General features: G+C 38.1%; 6 protein-coding genes and 1 non-coding gene across 7 annotated transcripts; 3 read left to right on the plus strand and 4 right to left on the minus strand.

Moving 5' to 3' along the window:
- Positions 1-278: 278 nt before the first annotated feature.
- On the plus strand, positions 279-507 carry LOC125191463 (small nucleolar RNA U3). The gene has a single exon (XR_007171145.1). It is a non-coding gene; the product is annotated as a small nucleolar RNA U3 (small nucleolar RNA).
- A 2,863-nt stretch (positions 508-3,370) lies between these two features.
- LOC125191341 (Calcium-binding EF-hand family protein) lies at positions 3,371-4,346 on the minus strand. The gene has a single exon (XM_048088882.2). The coding sequence runs from the start codon at positions 4,154-4,156 to the stop codon at positions 3,554-3,556; it is 603 nt and encodes a 200-aa protein (XP_047944839.1). The 5' UTR covers positions 4,157-4,346; the 3' UTR covers positions 3,371-3,553.
- A 3,628-nt stretch (positions 4,347-7,974) lies between these two features.
- Positions 7,975-10,823, minus strand: LOC125190680 (triacylglycerol lipase SDP1-like). The gene is made up of 3 exons (XM_048088033.2): positions 9,257-10,823; positions 8,956-9,099; positions 7,975-8,872 (listed from the first exon to the last, which is right to left on the minus strand). Exons 1-3 carry the CDS (start codon positions 10,667-10,669, stop codon positions 8,108-8,110), a joined length of 2,322 nt encoding a protein of 773 aa, XP_047943990.1. The 5' UTR covers positions 10,670-10,823; the 3' UTR covers positions 7,975-8,107.
- A 560-nt stretch (positions 10,824-11,383) lies between these two features.
- LOC125190438 (N-acetylglucosaminyl transferase component family protein / Gpi1 family protein) lies at positions 11,384-15,439 on the minus strand. Its single transcript, XM_048087753.2, has 9 exons — positions 15,057-15,439; positions 14,332-14,703; positions 14,099-14,239; positions 13,917-14,017; positions 13,618-13,839; positions 12,803-13,297; positions 12,123-12,544; positions 11,905-11,998; positions 11,384-11,790 (listed from the first exon to the last, which is right to left on the minus strand). The coding sequence occupies exons 1-9, from the start codon at positions 15,240-15,242 to the stop codon at positions 11,652-11,654; spliced, it is 2,172 nt and encodes a 723-aa protein (XP_047943710.1). The 5' UTR covers positions 15,243-15,439; the 3' UTR covers positions 11,384-11,651.
- A 2,533-nt stretch (positions 15,440-17,972) lies between these two features.
- Positions 17,973-19,986, plus strand: LOC125189162 (protein EARLY RESPONSIVE TO DEHYDRATION 15). The gene is made up of 3 exons (XM_048086409.2): positions 17,973-18,123; positions 18,811-19,178; positions 19,609-19,986. Exons 2-3 carry the CDS (start codon positions 18,839-18,841, stop codon positions 19,755-19,757), a joined length of 489 nt encoding a protein of 162 aa, XP_047942366.1. The 5' UTR covers positions 17,973-18,123; positions 18,811-18,838; the 3' UTR covers positions 19,758-19,986.
- Positions 19,987-21,174: 1,188 nt separating this feature from the next.
- On the plus strand, positions 21,175-22,105 carry LOC125186407 (putative F-box protein At5g04010). The gene has a single exon (XM_048082766.2). The coding sequence runs from the start codon at positions 21,262-21,264 to the stop codon at positions 22,012-22,014; it is 753 nt and encodes a 250-aa protein (XP_047938723.1). The 5' UTR covers positions 21,175-21,261; the 3' UTR covers positions 22,015-22,105.
- On the minus strand, positions 22,063-23,911 carry LOC125186406 (zinc finger CCCH domain-containing protein 39-like). The gene is made up of 3 exons (XM_048082764.2): positions 23,662-23,911; positions 22,601-23,368; positions 22,063-22,453 (listed from the first exon to the last, which is right to left on the minus strand). The coding sequence occupies exons 2-3, from the start codon at positions 23,331-23,333 to the stop codon at positions 22,215-22,217; spliced, it is 972 nt and encodes a 323-aa protein (XP_047938721.1). The 5' UTR covers positions 23,334-23,368; positions 23,662-23,911; the 3' UTR covers positions 22,063-22,214.
- Positions 23,912-24,114: the final 203 nt, after the last annotated feature.

The following is a 24,114-nucleotide window of genomic DNA, read 5'->3' on the forward strand; positions in this document are numbered from 1 at the left end:
GAAGTGAAAATGAGAGGAATATATTGGTTTTGAAAATTTAATAAAATTAAAAAAAAAAAACGGAAACACGTCGCATCGTCCGTGACCCATCATCCGCGTCGTCCACAGTGGCGGACGATACAACGGACGATGGGTATCCTCCGCGCATCTTCCGCGGACGATGTATCGGGTGCAGACGATGGGTAACCCATCGTCCGCGATGCTGCAGTTGCGGACGATGCGACGGACGATCCTAATACCAAGTACTTAAGGAATAAGGATAGAAGAATATAAGTATCACGACCTTACTTGAACATGATCTGTTATATAGGCTCGTACCTCAGTATCCTTGATTTCTAAGGAGACGAGAAACCAAGTCTGGTGGATGAACTTGAACCATGGTTACTTGACCCGAGGAGTGTGATTAACTTAACCTTGTTGTAGCTGAAGTGTGCCCATGGTATAGTAGAGGATAGTTCTTAGTTCACTTTGTTGAGCTGTGTGGTCAAGTAGCTTTCTTAACAGACTAACTTTACTTTACTTTTTGAGTGTTCATAGCCTTGACTTTTCTGACGGAGATGCTTCTTTTGTGCCCTAATCACATTCAGTGTTATAACTAATACTTTTTGGTTGCCCATAAAAACATTTTTAATTTTATAAAAAAATCATAATCTAGATAAGAAATTCATTGAGAATTTTCTAACATAATATACAAGAAGTATTTGTATACTATAGTATCTAACCTTCCCTCAAAACTACACAAATTCTACAAGTCATACAATAATTTCAGACCTAAAATTTCTTTATAATGGGGAAATAAAAGAGTAAAATCAGTTGAACGAAAATTTCGTGGACCAAGTCGATACAATTTTGGCTTTAACTCATTAATTTTGATTTGAAATGAAGAAAAAAAGAGATGACCAATGGGTATATTTTGAAGTTTATCAATATCAGACAAAAATGCATTATTTGGTGTCATCAACGGCATTATTTGAAGAAAAATAAGGGTCAAATTTATTTCTACTATTGATAAGCACACAAAATATTCAAATTAAGTTATTTGATTCATGAAAGTATTAAATATCCTAAATATATTGCATTTTGTACTGTATTTTCAATATGAGTATTGGAATTTAGATATAAATATGTGTTTTAAACTCAATTTAGCTACGACTATATATTGGGTCCAATTTTTTCATAAGGGAAACTGTGTTGTGAGCATTGGTGTCCACATAGTTCACCATATTAGAATTTTAGGTCATTATTTTATTAAATTATCTTATGTTAGGGTGAATTACATATTTGTTGGTGGCAAACATGTTGTCACCAAACATGAAAAAGAGCACGTTAGCCTCAGTTCACGCCACACCCCCTTTTTTAATTTTTCTAAATTTACGACAAAAGGACAAAATGTGTTATTAATATTTTAATTAAGGTAATTAATAGCAGGTACAGCTCATAATATTTTGGATAAACTAGTATTGACTAATAATTTAAAATATTTAATTACTACTATCACTACACATATAACGGCATGTGTTGCACCGACCTAGAGATGATAAATTTTAAACTCCTATGTGTCTTTTGACGTTTATGAATGTGAATTTTGTTCTATTTGATCTACATTGACATTACTTTTTTTTTCCCCCCAATTTTAATGCTTTAAGAATATTAACAAATAACAATAAAGATCAACTATTAGAATTAAATTAAATGGATAAAATAAAAAAAAAAAACTAATAGTACTACTATATGAACTCAAATATAACTATATATGTTAATAAATCACTCGAAGGAGTACAATTTTTTTGGCCTTTATGCTATTATACTAATTTATATTCCGAATTACTACTTGATATTGACTTTGTGAAAACTCAGGTTGGCTTTTATGATATTATGATACATGCATGAATAAGTTGAAAAATTAATAAGTATAGATATGAGAATTCATAAGAAAAACACAATTATTACATGGCATGATGGCAAGTATCTCTTCCTCGTCTCATTATATATAAACTTCTAAGGAAAAATAAAATAAAATAAATATATAAACACGTCTTAAATAATCTTTTGGGGTATTTAACATTTTCTTAAATACTACTCCTATATTTCAAAATTATTGATAGATGATAGTACTAGAGAAGTTGTAATACAAAAGTAGTCAGTGGTAACTGGTAAATACATATACAGATATAATATTTATTAATTTCTGTATGCGAAGAGGAATCTTTTTGTGAAAGAAGTTAAATATAGAGTATTTAGATAATCTACTTTGGTTATATAAGAATATCTCTTCAAACATTCTCGCAAAGAATATATGTAACTTTATAATACATCCATCATTTTTTAAGCTAGGAGATTGATTATCCAATCTATGTTCATGCATTTGCTAATTCCGCGTGTGGTTGGTAAGGCGAATTTTCTCATTAATGCTACCCGCCACATGCCATTTCTTATTTAATTAAAATTCATCTATTAATAAATTTTAGAGTATATATTTTGAAACGGACATAAACTGCATTATTTGGATAGCTCTGAACCTGATCGTTACAAATTCAACTTCTTTCCTAATCTTCTTTACAAGAATAACATGTTCAATTCGTTAACGAAGTCCACGATAAAGTGAGAGCCAAGATGATGGTAAAAAGTAAAAACTAACATATGAACAAGAGATAGGAGGAAGGAGTGGAGTTGGGGGGTCCTCCACTGAATCCACCCGAGGGGCTTGAGAAGATAGGTGGGCCGTTGATGGGGAAGATTCTATTTGAAGTTTTTTTAAAAGGTTGTGATATTTAATGTCATTATTAATTTTTGAATCACTAAATTATGAATAGTACTCCAATTAATAGTGTCAATTACACATATTTAAGAATACTAGTGACTAATATTCTTTTCATTCTAACAAAAATGACTTCGCCTATTTTTTTTTAGGATGGAAGGAATATTTGTTTCAAAAATTACTCTTATTTAATGACACTTATTGGTTTTTAAAACATTGTGTCTTTTTTAGAATATTATTAATGGAGTACCTGTTTTCATCATTTTACTTCTAATCAGTATAGTTAATGTGAATTTTAGTATTTTTAAAATATAATCTAGAATTGAGTTATTTAGTTATAGGAGTTAGCTAAGATTAATTATTTTATGATTATTTATTAAGATAGAGTTCTCAATTTATGATTATTTATTAAGATAGAGCCGTGAGATTGAATTTCAAACAAACTACAAATTTAATCGAGAATATAATCTTGTTACGCTCTGGATTGATTCGTTATGTGGACACCTCATGCACCGGATTTTGACCGAAGCGCCCATTGGTTGGACCTTTAAATACATCAGCATAGCAAATTATTATTAACAATTTATTAGGAGTAGTATATAACAATTCAAATCAAGACAACGGAAAATAAAATCCCCAAAAAACAATTGTTACAGAAAAACAAATGAAAATAGAAGACTGAAGATCTATAGCAGCAAATTCATGGAGTACGAATTTCTTTTCTTTTGTTTCCCGGAAAGAAGTGGTAAAATGAAAAAAGAGGATTATATATTTATATATGAAAAATTTGAATAATCATACTTGCTGCACGTCCATCATTCTAGTAAAGTCCTGGAAGCACACGAACCCATCCCCGTTTCTATCTACCCCTCTTATCATGCGCCGGCACTCCTCTAACGTGCACCCCGCGTCGCCGATCGTCTTAAAAACCTCCAGGAGCTCCTCCGCCGTGATCCTCCCGTCGCGATCCGAATCGAAGAAGTCGAACGTTTCTCTCATCTCGCCGTCACACGCTGGCGAGCTGATTGCGTAGAATTCGTCGAGGCTGATGCAACCGTCGCCGTCGCTGTCCACCTCGTTCAGCATGAGCTTCAGCTCCTCCTGGCTCGGCGGCTCGGCCCCGATCCGGCGCAGGAGCCGCTCGAGCTCCCCCTTCTCGATTTTGCCGTCGCCGTCGCGATCGATCATCTGGAAGGCCTGTTTCAGGTCCAGGTGAAGGTCGGAGGGGAGCACGCTGTTGGGCGTGGTGGAGCCGATCGGCTTCTTAAACACGTCCTCCGACGAGGAGGAGGAAGAAGACGTCGCCTGAGAGCTGAAGGAGGGCGGATCGGTGTCGGATCTGGAGACGGAAGGGGATTTCCGGGTCTTGAAGAGCTTGTGGATTTTGGCGAGCTTCATGGCGGAGTAATCGGTGTTGGTGATGGTCCAAAAGCGCTAGTGCGTAGAGACGATGCGATGATAGAGATGAATTGAGAGAGGGTTGAGGCGTGATGGCTGAGACAAGGAGTGTGAAGGAGGGTTAAATGGAGGGAGGGAGTAGGAAGCCATAGTGAGCTTCCACGAAGCTTCGTTAGAGAGAGAAAGAGCTCTGGATTTTGATGAATTATAGTTTGATTTGATAGTCTTCGCATTTTATTTTATTTTACTTTTATTTTTTAAACGGACATATTGAATATTAATTAAAATCAAAATACTCACATCATTCCATTAAGAATTTAAGATTGTCTTTTTTTACCCTATAAAACTAATTTACTTATATTCTTTAATAACTTCTTCTCAAATCAACTTCATTCTCTATTAATAATATTTTTATTATTCTTTCATTCTACCTCTATTCTATTTAAATAATTATACATTAAATTCATATTATATCTAAAATTTCTATTTCTATCGAACAAAAAGAGTATTTATTTTTACGTCATAAATTTGAAAAGTAGCGTCAATAAAGAATCAATTATTTCAAGTGTAAGTACGATTTTTTCTTAATTCAAAACTACTACTGCTATTATCGTCTTGATTAATGATTATTGTATCCAAAACGATTAATAATCGTTATAAGAAAAATATGAGTAACTAATTATCGTCTTGATTAATGATTTTTGTATCCAAAATAGTTAATATGGTAAACTCCCGATTATGATTTTTGTTGAGTGTGAATATAGATAAAATGCTCAATTAACGACTAAGAAATGTCTTGATCATGAATCAATTATAAGCAAAATATATGGTATGTGAGGCCTACAAAGTTTCTTCATTTTGAGTAGTAATCAAAGATTCAAAATATAATCTAGTCAGTCGTCACGACTAATAAGCTTATGATTATGGATTAAATTAATACTAAGGGTAAAAGTGCCAAACTAAGTATATTTCATTTCATCGTGGTTGGCATATTTATCATCACAATAGCAGAACAAATTACAAATTATATCAATTAATACGGACAAAAGAATCAGCAAAGTATATTTCGATTTAAAATATAAATTTAGTAAACTACTACTAAGGGATTAATCTTTGCTTAAAATAGCCAATAGATAACCGCACGCCGGAAAAGGCAAAATCGACGGCGCCGTATGTTGCAAGAAGACGGTGGGCGTGGTTAACCAGTATTTCTCTAGATGCTATTTCAATATTCATCTAGAATGATGTTGTGACGTTATTCTAATTAGAAGAGGTATTTATAATTTATTATTATAATATTATATATTTAAAAATAAGTTGTGAGATTTAAATTCATAAATTATATATATACATAATCAATTACTATAAAATATAATCTTTTAAATTGAACATATACAATTTACTATAATATTAAATAATAGTAGTAATTAAAATAGTCCTCCCATTATGGAGAGCACCTTCCTCCTATCTCCCTCTTTACGAATGCTCTAATTAATTAATCTTTCCGCTTCAATTTTTTTTTTTTTTTTTGGAGTAAAGTAAGAGAATAATTATGTTATATTTTTATGGAATACTAAAAATGTTTAAGTCGAATACTCTAAAGAAGGTGGGACAGATGGGTATATACTATTTAAGTACTCCATTTAATTTGTTGTTTATCTATTTGTATTGATTATAAAATCTATTATTGCAAATTGAAGACATTTATATACTCCCAAACAATTTTCACGAAAGCACGCAGAAATTATGGCAGTCACCATCTAGGAGTTCCCTCATGTCACGTCCGAATCAAAAATTTATTTGGACATGTATGTGGTGCAAATAAATTTTACTATCATGGAATAAAATATCTATTTTATTTCATCTAGTTAAATTTGGAATGATCTACTGCATGTATTCATTAAAATATACTACTGCCAGGTGGTGTTCGGTTGCCATGACTAATTATCATGAGACTATCCATATAGGATTAAGTTGTGGATTATTTTAATTGGAGGGAGAAGGCTATAACTAATAATCATGAGACTATCCATCTTGGATTAAACAAGTTGTTGGGGTCAATCTTATGAATCAAACATGATACATATTTAATCATGAGATTTAGTTTTGTCAATCAAACACTCCATAGTAGATGGAATACATCGATCGGAGATCGAAATTATGATCGCCCGTAGGTATAATTATCACAATATCAAATCCAAAATAATGCTACTACTCTAATACAAACAAATCCATGGCATATATGCATTGACAAACAAAAACAAAAAATATACACGATGATTTGTTTTGTCCATCCCTACTCTTTGGAGTTTGGAGTATCTCACTTTGAACTTTCTTTTGATTGAGCCCTTCCACGTTGCTTGATATTTTAATATAGCCAATGAAAGAAAACCACAAGCACATAACATTTCTTAATTTTCGAATATTGATAAATCGAACATCATTTTTCTTAATTAAATATATACTATTTCATAAATTATTTGTTTTATCCTATTTACAAGTTATATTAAAACCAAATATTAAATGCATCCTTTTCCTCTATCCTCGAATTGATTAATATGGAGTAATAAATTAATTTTTTATGTATTTATAATGATTTTCTTATTATAATAGTATAAAATATAAATGAAAATGACAAATTATCAGAAAAATTATGAAATTTGATTAAACTCTGTCCCGTAATTTTGACTATCAACTAGAAAAATTATAAATTTAAAATTATTTTTAATTACTCTCTCCGTCCCACAAAGATAGTCCTACTTTGACCCGGCACGGGTTATAAGAAATGTAATGAAAAGTGAGTTGAAAAAGTTGGTGGAACGTGAGTCCTACTTTTAAAGTATTAGTTTCATAATAAAATGTTAGTATGAATGAGTTGGTGGAATATAAGGTCCACTACCAAAAATGGTGAAAGTGAAATGCAAACTTTGTGGGACGGACGAAAATGGAAAAATGGGACACTCTTTGTGGGACGGATGGAGTATTTTATAATAAATTTTGTTTTTGAAATTATATGATAACTATAAATTTGTACGTAGATGTCACTATCAATGACTAAACACTATTACCCGTTCACAAGAACAGATCTAAATTTCATAGTTTTTTTTAGTTGATTTTCAAAATTGCAAGTTACGAAGTAGAATTTTATCAAATTTTATGATTTTTATAATAATGTAACCTAGGAAAAAAGGATACAAGATGAAAAATGTAAAATCTATAGACAAGATGTTAGAGATAATCACATGATATGATAGCATAGCATGGATGACCAGTCACTTAGTTGTGATACATTGACAATCTAGTAGCATGTCCCAACTTGTCTATTCGTGCACCCCATTTGGACTTTGCTTCCTAATTATTTGTTCTAGTCCTGTGATTTGATTAAGATTTTTGTGGTATATATTGCCTTTGTTTGACTGGTTGATGAGAAACATACTTAAAATTAAGTTGCGTGATTAAATTGGATAATTTATTATAGAGCTATAGTCTCATAAATTTTCATGTACTTTCTTGACCATCGTTAACAATTGGTCTCCACACTTGGCACTCGATGCAAAACAAGCTATAAACTCTTATAACTACAAAAACTTGATCGACAACTACTATACTTTATCGAAGACATCGATTAATTCAGCACGAAAAAATTCATGAAAGTCCTCAACTAAGATTTATTTCGAGTCAGAATTAGGTAGCCTGAAATTTCGAGTTTTGACAGTAAATTATATTAATAATAATTTTTGTAACATAAATATTGCAATCTATTTCCATAGCTACTTACTAGTACAAAAATCCCACGGCATATTGGATGTGGTATGTACTTTTTCAAATATAGACTCACAAGTTATAATAAATAGGAGAGATATCCAAATCAAATTCATTTAATTTGTGACAAATTATCTTCTAGTCCTCAACCATCTCTCGCATGCCGATCAAGCGGAGCCCGGAGGCCGGTCAGAGTACATTTTCTCCGTCAATGCAGTCGTCGTCGCCGGAGATTGAACTACCTTCATCCATCTCATCATGTTGCAACAACTCAGCAACCGGCGACTCTTGAGGAGAAGCGCTATTGTGCTCGGAATCCAAACTCCGTGTCGGAGGCGACAACGTCACCGCCGACCTCTTCACGACGTTGAACACGATGCTTCCATTGTCGACCCTCTCCGGCTGCAGAAGATCCCCCTCCGCCACCACAATGGCGCTGGCGCTGGGGGGAACTCTCTCATCATCCGAAGTCGGGTTGGTTCTTGAATTCACCTCCAAACTCTGCACGTAATCCACGAACTTGTCCGCGGAGGTCGTCCTCATGAGGGGGCCGCCAGACCTCGTCCACGACTGGACGAGGTCTGAGCTATCGGACTCGCTGTCGCTGCCGTCGTGGCTGCAGCGGAGCGTGTGCCAGTTTCTGGTTGCGTGGTCCGCCATGAGGTCTTCCTCCAGCGACCCTGTTGAGTTCTCTCTGGCAATCACATTCCATGAGGGGATCCTCTTGGAGGCACTGAACCTGGCTAGGCGCGGAGAGGCGACAGCTGCGGCCGCTCTCTCCGCGCTCCTCTTGAGGCGGCGCATGTGGTTGAGCACCGCGACGCACTCGTCGAGGGCGAGCTCGATCCCGCAGTTGGCCCGCATGGCTGAGAGCTTCTCCCAAGTGCATCTCCTCCCCTGGTTTGCTGACTTCTGAAGCTCCACATATGAGGGATTCTGTATCACCTTTGATATCTGCAGATCCACACAACCAAGAATCAATAAAATGGATACTCCATTTGTGAGACCAAGAGAATAGATAAATATGGTAGTAGTACCTGAGCCAGAGTAGCAGGCATGACAACAGTGATATCACCCTCCCAATCCTGAGCAAAGAGCTTTGCCACTCCTCCAAGAGGAAATCCAAGCTCCAATATCTGGTTACATCTATGCTTCACCTCCATCTCAGCCAGCTGAGCAATCTACACAAAACAGAGGAAGGAACATACTAGTATGAGGTTCGACAATCCACACCCAAACTCACATTAGTATTAGTATGATATTGTCGGCTCAAAGTTACATTTATATATCACATTTTCTAATATTTCGATTTGGGATGGTTTGAACGCCAACACGTACCTTAGCACCGAAGCTGCCACCAAAGCCCCTGACCATCTCCTTCAACCTGAGCAAAGGCGCAATGTGCGGATTGGCCTGGCTCACAATATAATGGTTCACATTAAAAAGCTCCTTCAACTGCTTGATCGGAAGGTCAATCTCCAAGCTCCCATCCCTCCACCGCCGCGGCGCAACCCCCTTATCCGGATCCAAGTGAAACGGCGGGTGGTACGGCACTATATTCCCGCCCCTGTCCTTGGCCATGAGCTCCTGCGCCTCAAACAGCCCCGGAAACGCACAGGACGCGGTCACCGCGCTCCATATGACCACGTGAGGCGAAGTGAGGTAGTTGAGGCACCGAGGCGGCTCGTGGCGCCTGGGCGAGCACACGGTGATCCCGAGGATCCTCCCCGTCATGTCGTAGGCCTCCTGAAAGGTGAGGTTGTTGGTGAGGTGCCTCAGCATCATCTGCAGCTGCCTGATATCGTGAACCGCGCCGTGCGTCATGATCCGCTTGAAGACGGTGAAGATCCCTCCGATCTGGTCGAAGAACTGGATCGAGTGCCACGAGTCCTCGAAGAAGCTCTGCAGTTCTGGCCACGACCTGGTGGCCAGCACAGAGCACATGGCGGACCCCACGCTGGAGCCGGCGATGATTCTGGGGAGCAGCTTGTGCTCCACCAGAGTCTTGACGACTCCAACGTGGAAGGCGCCGAGGGAGGCGCCGCCGCTGAGGAGGAGGGCGGTGCGGCCGAAGGCGTGGCGGGTCTCGTGCATGAAGGCGAGCTTCTCGTCGAGGAGGAGGTCCTCGGAGTCGGAGTCGCAGACCATTCTGAGCTGGGTGGTGACCTCGTCGATGTAGTCGTGGATGATGCGGGGGACGTGGAGGCGGCCCTTGTGGAGGTCGGGGTTGCACATGTTGCCGAGGTTGCGGATGAGGTCGGCCCTCATGTAGAACATGATGTCGCGGATGGAGCAGTCGCGGCGGCGGTGCCGCAGCTCGTGGAGCTTGCTGAGGACGAGCTCCTCGTCGTAGAGGTCGGCGTCGTGGGGGCGGGGGTTGTCGCGCTCGAGCATCTTGGCGGCGTGGGCCCACTCGTCGTAGGTGAGGGCGGAGCGGGTCATGTTGCTCCAGAACTTGCGCTTGTATGCCATCTCGGCTTTGGCCCTCACGTTGGTGAAGCGTTTGAGGAGGAATGCCATGGCGGTGACGATGACGAGGATGCCTTGGGGGTTTCTTGGGTGGAGCCATGCGAGGTGGGATTTTAGGCTGTTTTTGAGTTTGGACAAGTGGAGGGAGAGGGATACAAGGATTTGGTGGCGGAGGAGGGAGAGGGACTTGCAGAAGAGGATGCGGAAGGCGATTGTGCGCCCGAGGAACGTTGATGGTCCGATTGAAAATTGCTCCACACTCGCCTCGTTGCTTATGTCCATTTATACTACTACTCACCTCTAACTAAACCAGATTTATTTTAGTGTTTCAAGAATCTTCAACCAAAGAAAATAACATCAAGAGTTGATTTTGAGAGCTACTCAGGGTTCACAGATCCCACGAAAAAGAATCGGATAATTGATATTTTTGTTTTCTTGAATAAGAAAGGAATTTGAATTATTGAAGGGAGTTAGATCGGAATTTTGCATTGGGATTGTGAACAAACAGAATAGATAAGTCTATCCTCAAATTGCAAACGTCACGTCTGCTGCGAACAGCGGTGATGACTGATGATGAATATACTAGAAACTGATTTAGCATGCATGCAAGTGCAACACAGTCGGCGCTTAGGATAAGAGATATAAATTCTTTTCCACCTCTAGGACTCTGTGTATTCTTCACAAAGTTCGTTAGTCATGATTTTTTTGGACGGTTTAAGGATTACTCACTTTCTTGATATCACCACGCTTTCTTGATGATGAGGATTGTGCCAACTCAAAATGCTACAATAAACAATTGAAAAGCAATCTTCAAGCCATAATTTGATTATTGTATATTGGTAAACAAGGGTGTTCATTTGGGGCTATATTTAGAAAAAAAACTTAATTAAATCATATATAGATCTTCATTCAAGAATATCTAGGCTTTGACGGGAAGAGAGACTCATTCGAGAATGGATGAAGTAACAATTACAAATAGTTTGAATAACAAATGAATTGAGGGCAGTACCAAAGTTCAAATATGGTTGGGAACATCAATGATACGTGTACATTAGGCATTAAGAGAACAAAAAAATTATATATACAAAAACGAAGTTCAAAAAAACGAGGAGGCCAACAAGTAGAATTATGCTATCGCCTACCAAAAAAATACAAATCCTCCCCAATATCAGCAGGTTGAGGAAATAAATGTCAATGTGCACATCTCAGCATTGGATGAAGGTGGCAAAGAGAAAACTAGAGCGATAGAATGTATAGTCCTTTGTCAATGAGGCAAAGGGTTATGATAAGGATGTTTTCTGCATGCATAAACTGAATTACGGCATAGATGCCAATATTCTTTACAAGGGATCACTATCCATGGCAGCTTCATAGGGAGACTAGCAGCAGGAGCATGCAGCGTGCTGTAGAAAGTGAACCGAAACAAACTCAGCAAGAACACGGAAAGGTAAAACTGAGTGGGGAGTTGGATATCACAAAACAATAACTTGTGTGAGTTCGTGGTGATAGAGGAATACCTTCTCCCAGTGAGAAGCCCGTAGGCAGATGAGCGTATAGCCGAGCTAGAGAAAGCCGAATAAATGTTTTTATAGTGCGGCAAGACAACCTCTCCTGAAATGTTATCAAAAACAAAGAATGAATATTTATAGTATGTAGCCTTCAATTTCATTCTTCCTTTTTTGGATCTTGATGCTGAAAGTCATGAATAGTAGACCTCTGTGGCTCGATGGCTTACCTAATTTCAAGTGATTGCTGTCAAGAAATGTAACCAAAATCATAGATTTGCTGCTACTGCCACTTGAAGAAGCTGTTTTATGCAGATCCACAGTGGACGAATTACTGTCAGCAAAAGCTTCTGTCTCAGAATGTTGACATAATGTGACTTTCAAAAATATCCCAGATGGAAATCTTTTCCTCATCTTCAACCAAAGGAAAATTTTAGCGTAAGGAGTGGAATGGATAAAAGACACGGTGGCCCCAACAGCTATGGAGACGAAGCACACAACTGTGTGCAAAATGGTGAAGAAAATATAGAAAGCCGATGTCGTCGGTAGAAGGAGTAATATAGGAGTGAAGAGAAGAGAACCAACTACATGTTGCTCAACAGTATAGTCATAGCTGTCCAATCTGTGGCGCAAAGGATTCAGCTTTTTACCCCTGCAACCGATAACAGCATTCATGTCATGAGATTGAATAACTGAACATAAATTAATACCTAAGAATTTCAATAGAGCTAGCATTTTTTTTCCAGAATGATCAACCTATCAAACACTTTGTAACGACTCAAATCACTCGATAAGAATATAAGATGAAGTTATATTACTTGTTCCACTACCTTAGGTGACATAGTAAATGTTTTCCTATCTACGTACAAAATTAAAGGCAGGTAAGATTCTTCATAAAAAAGTGTTTTACCTGAATAGGCGCCACAAAGCTGATAATGCCTGTATTTGAGTCGAATAGAGAAGTGAAAGGAATAAATGAAGAATCAGAACATGCATTGTTAGTAGAGAGATTATGTCAACAAGTAGAGTTGCTGCACAAGTTGAACCAAAAAGAATCCCACATAGAGCAAGTCCTTTGAAGAAATGAATGAACAGAAAACCCACTGAAGCCCAAAGGGTAGACCAAATCTGAATTGCATTCAAAGAAATCATCCCTAGAACCCCAGCTAGCTCAGTATTCAACTTAAAACCAGCAGGATTGCCCATCAGCCATACACACCCAGTACGTAACCAACCATTTGTGAAGTCAAGTGAAAAGTCTGAAATCCATATGTATGCCAATTCTGCTTTAAACCAAAGGGGAATGCCAAGTAGAGTCCCAAGAAGAGAATCAAATACAATACTTGACCATATTGAGTGCTTGTGAGATGCGGCTTTCTCTGCAAACTCCACACATGACCAATCCCTATATAAGTAGCGAAAATAATGAGGATACATATCTTACATTTCATTTCTTAGGAGATCAGAGTGGCAGAAATGAAGAGGGCATGGCTTGATTAAAATAGATAATAGGTGCAGAAAGTCATGATTTCATATGAAAGAATTGTAGATTTGTTTCTGGGATGAAAACATGGTATGTGAATCGGCTCGTAACCACACTACTAAGAATGTTTTTGACACCATGCGACTTCATTAATTTTAAAAGCATAAGTCTAGAATACATCTACTGTCATGAATTCTGATACCTTTATACAAATCAAATACATAAACCAATTGTCAACATACCTCATGTTTTGATCCTGGAGAAAGACAGGCCAATACAAGAGCTGACAGCAGCGGAAGTGAACATTTTTTGATGAATTGCTAAATAATTTAGTGAACAGAACATATATGCTGGTGTGGGACAACCAACTAAAAAGAATACGAAATAATTGGAGAACAATGTAAATCATAGTCGAAATGGAAGCAACCGATGCAGCAAATATCTGCCACGCGAAGGTAGAGAACCTGACAAGACATAATGAACTGTTAGAGTGATTGAAATATAAATGAGTAATGTGTAGGGTAAGTGTTGTCTCAGTTACATGTGGAGAATGAAGAGTAGTGGCCCAGACTCAGCACATTGATGTCCATCAAACAAAATTTGGGCAGCATTGGCACTGTTTATTGCCTGGATCACAGTATCCTTTTTCCCAAGGATATTAGAAGTACCGATTTAGAAAAAGTGAAAGGTAGATTTTACATTTTAGTAGTAAAGAATATTTACCAAATCAAGGCGTGAATCTCTCCGGTGGAGATCCTCAAACCACTTGGGTTTCTTGCTAGGGGTTTCTACTGGATTGGATGAAAACTGAGCACCCAAAGAATAATGGTGACCACCAAAAGTTGGTATTTCATAGAATATTACCTATATATATCAGGAAGCAAGATAGCATTATAAGAGAGAGAGAAAACGAAAAGAACAGAAGCTCGTTGTACAGGTCAACATGACTTACATACGTGGAGGTCTAGATGGGACTCAATGTTGCCATTCAAATGTAGATGATCCATTTTCGGTATAGCAAGAACTCTTCCGTCCATTCTTTCGGAAAGAACATATACAAGTTTGATAAACAAATGATCTGGAGCAGCAAGTCTACCTTGTCCTAAGATCCTATCCCTGACGCATCCACAGCGCCGGTTCTCTTGACTACTCAAAAGTGAACATGAACTTTGTTTTCCGTTTCGTTTCATATCTCCATTTCTATCATCTCCACAGCTGCCCATCTTGCTATTGCCACTACAATCCACTTCTAAATATCCGAGAAGAGACAATTTGCTTTTATCTTGGAGAACCGTAGGCATGTTCTCATCAGTCCGTCGAAGGATTTCCTTAATGAAACGAGGCGCAATGCGCAATGAGGATGTTACAATACAAAAAGGATAGCAATAATTATCAATAAATTTTAATATCAAACTATGGCCTTTCAACATCCAAAATTCAACACCCCCCTTATAAAATCGCGCACAGCTGAGCTCACAAGACTAAAATTGCCAGAATGCAACTAGGGTTCCCAATTACGAAAATTGAATCAAAATAGCACACCCATTGACCTAAATCAGTGACAAAAATTTCGACGTTCAGTCCATATCTAAGCCAATTAACAATCAAAACAACTAAGTATACAGCATAAGAACAACTTGAGAACTACATTTACAAATCCAAAAGAGGAAACGCAGCGTACCATGAGATCCAAACCGGAATTAAGTGAAGAAGCGAGTTTGTGCTGATCGCAAGCGAAAGCCACAACGACATCGATGGAAGCTTCGGAAGAGGGGAGGAACCATCCAAATACGAAGCTTGGATTGGGCGGGGTTTGAGAAAAGAGATCAGTCGGCCACCAAAGCCGGCAATTTCTTCTTGTTGTCATTGTTGAACCTCAATCGGCTAGCGTCATTCGTCGCGGAACTGTGAGATCCGGAAAAGAGCGATTTGCTGTAGCTGGTGGCGACGGAGAAATTTGGGGGCTCCGCAGCCGTCAAATTTAGTCTAGGTTCGAGTTTTGAACTCAAGCTCAACTTCCCATTTCTTCGATATGAAATGTTCTCTTTAACACCCCGCAATTTAACAAGAATTTAAAGTTTAAACCTTCTTTAGTCATACTTATACAACAAAATCTTAAAAAGTGATTTGAGTATATAATACTTGTATCGTTTTAAAATTAATTTATGTTTTAGTTATTATAAACTATTTTCATGCTCCTTTCTAATTTTGGAAATCCTTTTCTCTTTAATGAGGTGGAATGAATAATTAAATAGTGGCGTACGTATAATTTATATACTGAGGTCCAAATTACTACTATAGTATTTATTTCGTCCATAAAAAAAGTAGTTTCAAGTTCCCATTTTCGTTCGTCCACCAAAATTAGTCTAAAACTAAAAATGAAAAATCCTTCCTAGTTTATACTCCTTCCGTTCCATAGTAATAGAATCATTTTGTCATTTTGGCACGTTCCATACTAATAGAGTCATTTCATTTTTTAGTAAAAGGCAAAACATTTTTCCACACATACTTTACTCTCTCTTACTTTTTTCTCTCTTCATCTCTCTACCTTTTTCATTTTTCACTTTATTCTCCATTTACTTAACTCACCTAACACAATTTTTCTTAATACATGCGCCGAAAAGAAACGTCTTCATTACTATAGAATAGATGGAGTAGTAATTGCTCTCTCAAACTTTACTAGTTACTGTCCGCTAATAGGAGTCCTGTTTTTTCATTCTGGTCTGTCCGCGAATAGGAGTCCCGGTTTGTAATTACCATAAATGATAAAGAAGCCCAACATTCCACTAACTCATTTCACTCACATATCATGTAAAACTAATATACACAAGTATGACTCCTATTTCACTAACTTTCTTCCACCCACTTTTCTTAACACATGTGTCAGAAAGAAATGAGACTCTTGTTCGCAGACGGAGGGAGTACAAATTAAAACCCGTGCTGCTCACTAATGAGAATATTTTTTGTAGATGGAGGAATATTAACAATAATTTCATAAATATAAATAAATAAAAATTACTAGTGTGAGAAATTAAATATGTATAACTAAATTAATTAGTAGCTAATGAATTAATCATGGAAATCATAAAAATAAATTGATTAATAGATAATTAGATATATGAATTAGTATAAAACTTTTAAAGGAGCAAAAATAACTTAACTATGGTAATCATAAAAACAAATTAATTAATAGATGTACGAATGAATATAAGAAAAAAAATTCAAAGAGCAGAAATCTCTTACGGTTGCAACTTGCAAGGCAGCTCCATTAGCCAACTAAGCTATCGGGTGAATTTATAATTTGCCGTATGTATATAGTAATGACACGAGTTTTAAGAAATATCTCCTCCGCCTATAATAATTGTATTCCAACTTTGCAATTCAAATACTATCTTCATCCTCCAAATTTTGACACAATTTACTAAATACTATCTCTTATGGTTGCAATTTTGACACACTTCACCTTTTACTATATTTGATAGTGGATCTCATATTTTACTATCTCATTTCTACTCACATTTTATTATAAAACTAATATTTTAAAAGTAGGACCCGCTTCTACTCACATTTTATTATAAAACTAATACTTTAAAAGTAGGACCCGCATTCCACTAATTTTTTCAACACACTTTCCATTATATTTTTTAAAACCCGTACCGTATAAAACTGTATTAAAATTTGAGTGACGTAGGTAGTAATGGACAGTACTAGTATAAATTAGATGAGAGGCGTGAGAAAGGGTCCGATTGTGGTTTAACACAAAAAGATCCGATCCAATTTATGATTGAATGGGCGATATTTTCATGCTGTGGTGCAAAAAGGAACAGTCCTAATTAATACAAGCACTTAGGCGACATAATTCCATCTTTAATCATAGATTAGGGCCTAATTGCCCAACGCGGATTTGGAGCTCCTAACCAGGTCCCACCACCAATTACACATTTCACCCTCAACGCCGTTTGATCAGCCGGCCTAATCATCCAGGCCGTTAGATTCTCCATTCCCTTTATAACACGACAATCATTAGAATGCGTGGTGGGACCCACAGCTATTCCACTCTTATCATCATCCGTCACCGGCTATATCCGGTTACAACGCGCCACCTCACTATTGGATATTTGTGGTACCACTCACGATGCACGGCTTACAACTCCCGGATGAGGTGGTCGCTCTTGGCGTGCTAGAGCGTGTTTGGCTTTGTTTTATTTATAAATACGACAAAGCTATTTATTTTCTTCATTATTCTTATTTCATATAAATAAACTATTTTAGCTCATTGTTTCATGGCTATCCAATTTGACGTTTCACGTTGTTTGGCAAACCATGGGATATAAAGTTAGTTTAACAACTTAGTTTAGAAGATTTTGTTTATTTTAATTAAAGATGATTTATATGCATGTCTTGAAAAAAACGTCAAAATAACTAAAGCATCTTGAACGTCTTAATAATAAAGGTTGCAAATTACTTTAGATACATGGGTGATAATAATTTATTTAAATATACTTTGATTAAAGCGAAAAAGTATAACCAAACGAGGCGTTAACTTTAAAATTTGGAGTCGTTTGAAGGGTCAATCAGTGGGCAGGTTCGGCCTAACCAAACCCGAGGCTTGACTTCCAAACCGCTAGGCTCGGCCGATATCTTCTTCGCCTATATATATCTGACGCTTTTCCATTCCTTGAGCAAGTCATAGCTCAATACGTGTTAGCTGAAAATTTGACATTGGATAAGGATATTTTTCTCGGAAGGTACTGTTTGGACTCAATTTCTTCAGTTTTTATCAGCTTTGACTACTCGAATTTATCGATCGTCTTTTTAAGCTCTTGACTGAGTAGATCTGGTTATCAGATGCTCGGATAGTGAAAAAAGTGTGAATTTTGTGAGGTATTTTGCTCGGTTGGTAGCGATCTGATGTTAAATTCACGTAGGATAATTGTTTTGCTTTTGACACTAAAAGCTATAGCCGTTTTTAGCTATAGATGTTTTGGATCCTTGATTTCAGTATAAGTAAGGTGTGAATGAAAATTGATCAGAGATTCCGATTGAGAGAACAATACAGAGTTCACAGATATCCTGTTATTTTGTCTCTTTTCGGTTTGATAATGAAGGCGAATTGATGTGAAATTGTATAAAGAGATGCAGGAGAGATTGCTTGGATTTGATCTCAAATTAGTTTTAAAAATGTTTGCTGTCTCTGAGATATTTTATAGTCCTATTCACTGGAAATTGAAGCGATTGTTTATAAATTTGATTCTGATTTTTTGGTAGTGAAATATAGACAAATATGATCTTCAAAAAAAAAAAAACTTCAATTTTAAGAAACTTATAATAATCTGTTTTTAAAGTGAGTGTTTGCTTTATTCTTACGGTTTCAATTGGATGAATAAATTATCGATTACAATCTTCTTAAATTTTCATTTATCTTCCAATTTCAGGTAATTTTGATCTGAAAACCAAGGAACCATGGCTCTTGTATCCGGAGGAAGGTCTTCACTGAATCCCTATGCCCCGCTGTTCATCCCGGCCGCAGTGCAACAAGTGGAGGACTTCTCACCCGAGTGGTGGAACCTCGTCACCACTGCCACCTGGTTCAAGGACTACTGGCTGAACCAGCATCAGGGGGAGGACATCTTTGGGGAGGAGACCGATGGTAACGACGTCGTTGGATTGTTGCCCGATAACTTTGACCTTGGTATTGATGAGGACACCCTAAACATGGAAGCACAGTATGAGGAATTCCTCCAGTCTGCTGAGTGCCAAAACTACCATGGAAGCAAGGCTGCCATAGGAATCACTGATAATGGTATATACTTTTGATCTAACTTTGTGCTTATGATTTATAGTAGGAGTAATATTTTATGATATTAGCACTAATCTTTTCATACCTGTTGGCTGTCACTATCATATTAGCTTTTAATTTCAATTTGGAAAGGAGAAAAGCCACCATCCCATTATGGCATAATTGGATCCATTTATTATCTTTAGATATATGCCCAACCCTTAATCTTGACTTAGAAAATTGAAAAGTCTTGAGCTGTTGAATCACACTTTATGTCACTCTCATTTGCCATGTAGCCTGAATACCTTTTTAGCCACTCTCATTTACTACTGCAATCAAAGAATTCATTGCAGGGTAGAATAATTTGGCTCTACTTGATGGGCTTTGCCAAAAATATTTGCTCTTGCATTCTTTCATATATTAGTGACTAATTGTTGATGATGTTTGTGATCAGGTTTCAGCAAGAACGCGGCGTTGGTGAAGACTCTGAGCATGCCGAAGGAGAGAGGCTACTTGTCGCCACGAGATGTGATGAAGTGGGAGAAGCCTGCAAAGATTGTGAGCCCAAGGTGCAGCCCTCGATTCATCCAGCAACCTCGTTGAGATCCAAGGTTGGATTAGGTTGTTAGCTCTCTACAAATCTGCAGCAGTCTTTGTTTTCGTGTAGCTTTTTTTTCTGTATAGAGCAAGGTTTGGCTCTGTCTTTGTACTTATAGCCTTGTTCATATCCTGACGTCCCTTGTTTAGCATTGACTATGATGAAAATGTAAAAAAAAGAATGAAAAAGATATTTGTAAGAGCTCTACTTATATGAAGAAAAGTAATTCCAAAATTTGTCTCCTTTGATGCGCAAGATCATTGATCAATCATGTGGCTTTTGTCAATATGAACGTTAATAGCAATGTAGTGTCAGAATCATGTGGTGTCAGTAAAAAATGTACATTGTGATGTGTCTCATTACAATTAGTTTTGTACCGTGGGTTAGATTTGTTGTTGTGTGGAGTAGTTTTTATTAAATTATACTAGTACTACTATTGACAAGAGTAATAGTGTCATTAATTACATAATTTGATTGGTGACTCGTAGATTAGGGAACATAAATATTTCACAGAACTAAAGTGGATCTCAATTTTGATACAATAAACAAACGGACGAGAAACATGAGGCTTTTTCTAAAGAATAAGTTAGTCCTTATTTGAATATGACAGAGTGACTCGGCAAGAGATGCTACTCGCGTCAAAAGTTGTAATTTTGGCTAACTGAGTATAATTTTAAATGTAATTAAATTTTAATATTTTCTATAGCTTAAATATATTGAAATTAATTATAAATATTTCATTTACTAAGAGTCACAAACTCACACTCTGTGGCACAAGGCGCCGCGATTTTAAATTCTAAATCTATAATTATTATTTAATTAATTAAAATCAGCCATTATTAATTCTTTCCATGCATGAATTTTCCATACACAGTGATTGGAAATAATTAAGTTTTCATGCATGAAAATCGGTCATAATGAATTATTCCATATTTTCCATAATACTCTTTAATTAATGAATATTTCGTTCACAAAAATTTAGGATTAATGGGAATAATTCTGTTAATTAGGTAATTGGAATAAATAGTGGATATTAACAGGCTCTGGATTGTGGATATTGTGACCTGACGCAGAAAAATAGAAAAATAATAACGGTGCGAGGAGTTGTGGCGTGACACTGATTTTGGACTGTGGATGATCTAAGAAGTTCAGAAACAAAATATTGGATGATTTTCTTAATAATTTGCTAGTATAAAAATATTAAAATTACAAAATTAGTAAATTATTATAATATCCCAAAATCTAAAATTGAAGTGGCACGTGGCAGATGGATTTAAGGTGCACGTGTCGATGACCGTTTTCTGATGTGGCCAACCATCCCAAAACTTGTTAAGCAAACAACACCTGTCATTTGTGAATGAATCACTCATCCCTCCCAAATCCACCACCTTCTTCACAATCACACACATATATATACATGCATCATATTTGACTGCCTCAGACAGAGTTATTAGTAACAAAAAATCAAGACCACAGTTTCAAACAAACCAGTCCTAACAAATCACAGAAATGATGCGAAAGCTGTCTCCGCCGTGGCAAGTTCTTGAACTGGTGGCCCACCGCCTCGAACCCGAAACCCTCGCCACCGCCGCCTGCGTATGCAAATCCTGGTCCGCTTCCCTCTCCTCCGACCACCTCTGGCAGCCCTTCTGCTCCGCCGCCTACCCCTCCCTCTCCAACCTCCATCCCGCCGCCGCGCCGGCATCCGTCCCCTACTGCAAGCTCTACTCCCTCGGCCGCGCCGCCGAGAAGCGCCGCCTCCAGAGCCCCCCCAAGCCCGACCTCTCCATGCACGACCTCGTCTTCGCCGTCGACGTCCAGAACGGCCGCGGCTGCGTCGCCACCGTCGTCTGCCCCGGCGCCGACCTCAAGCCCGACCGCAGCGGCGTCTTCCGGTTCGACATCGGCGTCGAGAGCGACAACCTGGTGGCGTTTGAGGAGCTGGATAGTTTGAGGATCACATGGAATGTTGTGCTTCAGGGATTGAAGGGTGTGTTTACTATGATGGATTGTAGGGGGAAAGGGAGCTTCGTTTTGGGGTTGGAGGGATGGTTCTCCAAGGAGCTTCCGCCGCCCGGGTGCTGCTCGAGTGGAGCTGCGAGCGGGCTCGTCTCCGATTTGAGGCTCGGCCTGAGAGAGGGCGGCGGCGGGAAGGTGGTGGTGGAGAAGATAAGTGTGGGAGTGTTGAGTATTGTGAGTTGGAGATATGTTTGTATTGATGATGCTCTAAGGTATTTGCAGCATTTTCTTTTACCATTTTGATGTATTAGTGTATAACAAAATATGATGTAGAAGTACATGAGAATTGAGTAATAGTAGTAATGAATTAGGAACAAATTGCATTCCTATGTTATTTGAATGTTACTACATTACAAATCAAGGATCAATCAATGGTAAAGTAAACATGACAAAATTTATAGAGGGGTGGAAAAACCTCACCCCTTCTATTTGTAGACATGATTTTAGTTCCTATCCTCCGGGGAGAGGTGCGGCGGCGTCAGATCGTCGAGCCAATCCGCGTAAATGCGGTTGATCTTCTTCTTCGCATTCCACTTCGATATCCTCTTCTCTCCGGCCACCGGAGCAGCAGCTGCCTCCATTGCCGGAAATGCAGAAACGGAGGCAACTTTCCCTGGTGCAGAAACTGCATTTGTAGTGGCTGCAATCTCTCCCTCATTGATTGAACCACTAAATCTCAAATCTGTTTAACAAACAAAGCATTGCATACATCATGAAACTATAGGACTCGAACTTGAATCACAAAATCAAGAAACTATAGCTAAGTAAGCACTAACAAACCACATTCCAACTAAACAATTGACATCCTAAATCAGTAACAAGATGATACCTGAGTTACCATGAGCAAAATGGCATCTTTCACCATAGTTACACAGCCCCATCTCCCATCTACTACAGATCTTCATCTTCCACCCGGACGCCTGATCAAGCTCACCGGCATTCCCCCTAACGTCCCCTGTCACGCCAATGCTGATAGCCGAGCTCTCCCTCTGCCCCGGCATCTCAACCTTGAGCTTATTCAAGGAGGGCGAGGGGCGGTCGTGCAAGAAATTGCATTTGTCCCCATAAGGACACTCCTCCCCATTGTAATACTTCTTGCATATCTTCATCCTATGTATCATCCTCTGATCATCTCCCCAACCGCCACCGCCATTTCCCCTCTCCTTCTCCCTGATTATCTCCTGCCAATTCGGGGGCGGCTCTCGCAGATCATCAGGGCCGTGAGCGAATGTGCATTGCTCACCGTTCCTGCAAGTTCCCTCCGTGAATTTGGCACAAATTCGAGTTTTGTAGAATATGTTGCTTGTCCCTTTGTTGATGATGGGAGGGTTTGTTTGGTTGATTCTTTGATTCATTGGTTGGAATGGTGGGAAATTTGGTGCCTTTTCGGAAGTTCTTGGCTTCTTAGATTGGTGGAATTGATGCATCATATCGGGATGTTGCTGCATTTGGTGCTGGTCGGAGCCGGCCCAGAACTGCGGCCAGTATGTGGCGGCGTCGCCGCCGGAATACGGTGGAGATACGAATGGATTTGGTGGCTGTGCCGGATCTGGAAAACTCATTCTGCTTCTATTGGTGATCTCAGTAGCATCAAATTCTGAAAAGAGAATTTTGTTAATCAAGATTCCATTTTTTTTTCTCATTTGAACAATTCAAATCCAAATGAAACGAAAACCTTAAGAATTAAATTTAAAACTAATGCTAACAGAATAGAATGAAGAGATTATTAACATGCAAATGCCGGTTCAATGGAAGGAAAGAGTCAAGATTCAAACAGCCAGAAATAATCAACCGAATCTGAAAACAATAGGCGGAAAGAGGAATTCCAATAACAGAAAGGTCGATGAAGATTGGATTATTGAATATAAAGTGGAGTAAGAGAAAACCAACCTTGATCGAATCAATTCCCCAAACTGAAACAAATAAATCTTGCAGACTGGTGTGTATAACAAATTTTGATTTGAGAAAATAATACTAATAATAAACCAAAAAGAGTGATTATATATATACAAAAGTGAATATAGATGGTCGCCGCCTCAAAAACCTAAATCAGAGAAAATTATGGAAATCCAAAACCCTAAGACGGCTAAACCCCCACTACAGTTTCCTATCATTAACCTTAATTACGCGGGGATTAAAATTGGGATTAACTTTCTAATAGGGCTGTTGTAATTAGTGGGCCCTTCCCAGAAAATCTTAACTGTCCGAATTTGGATTGGAAAATTTATTCTGTTTTTCCATGGCTTATTTTTTGGTTTCTTTTATTTAATTTATATATACAAACAAATTTCACTGATAAATTATTGGTAATTTTGGGATATTAATTTGGGCCTTAATGCGGGC

The sequence above is a fragment of the Salvia hispanica genome, chromosome 5 (assembly GCF_029641045.1).
Source record: "Salvia hispanica isolate PSC_SH4W2 chromosome 5, Shi_PSC_v1, whole genome shotgun sequence".
Lineage (NCBI taxonomy): Eukaryota > Viridiplantae > Streptophyta > Magnoliopsida > Lamiales > Lamiaceae > Salvia > Salvia hispanica.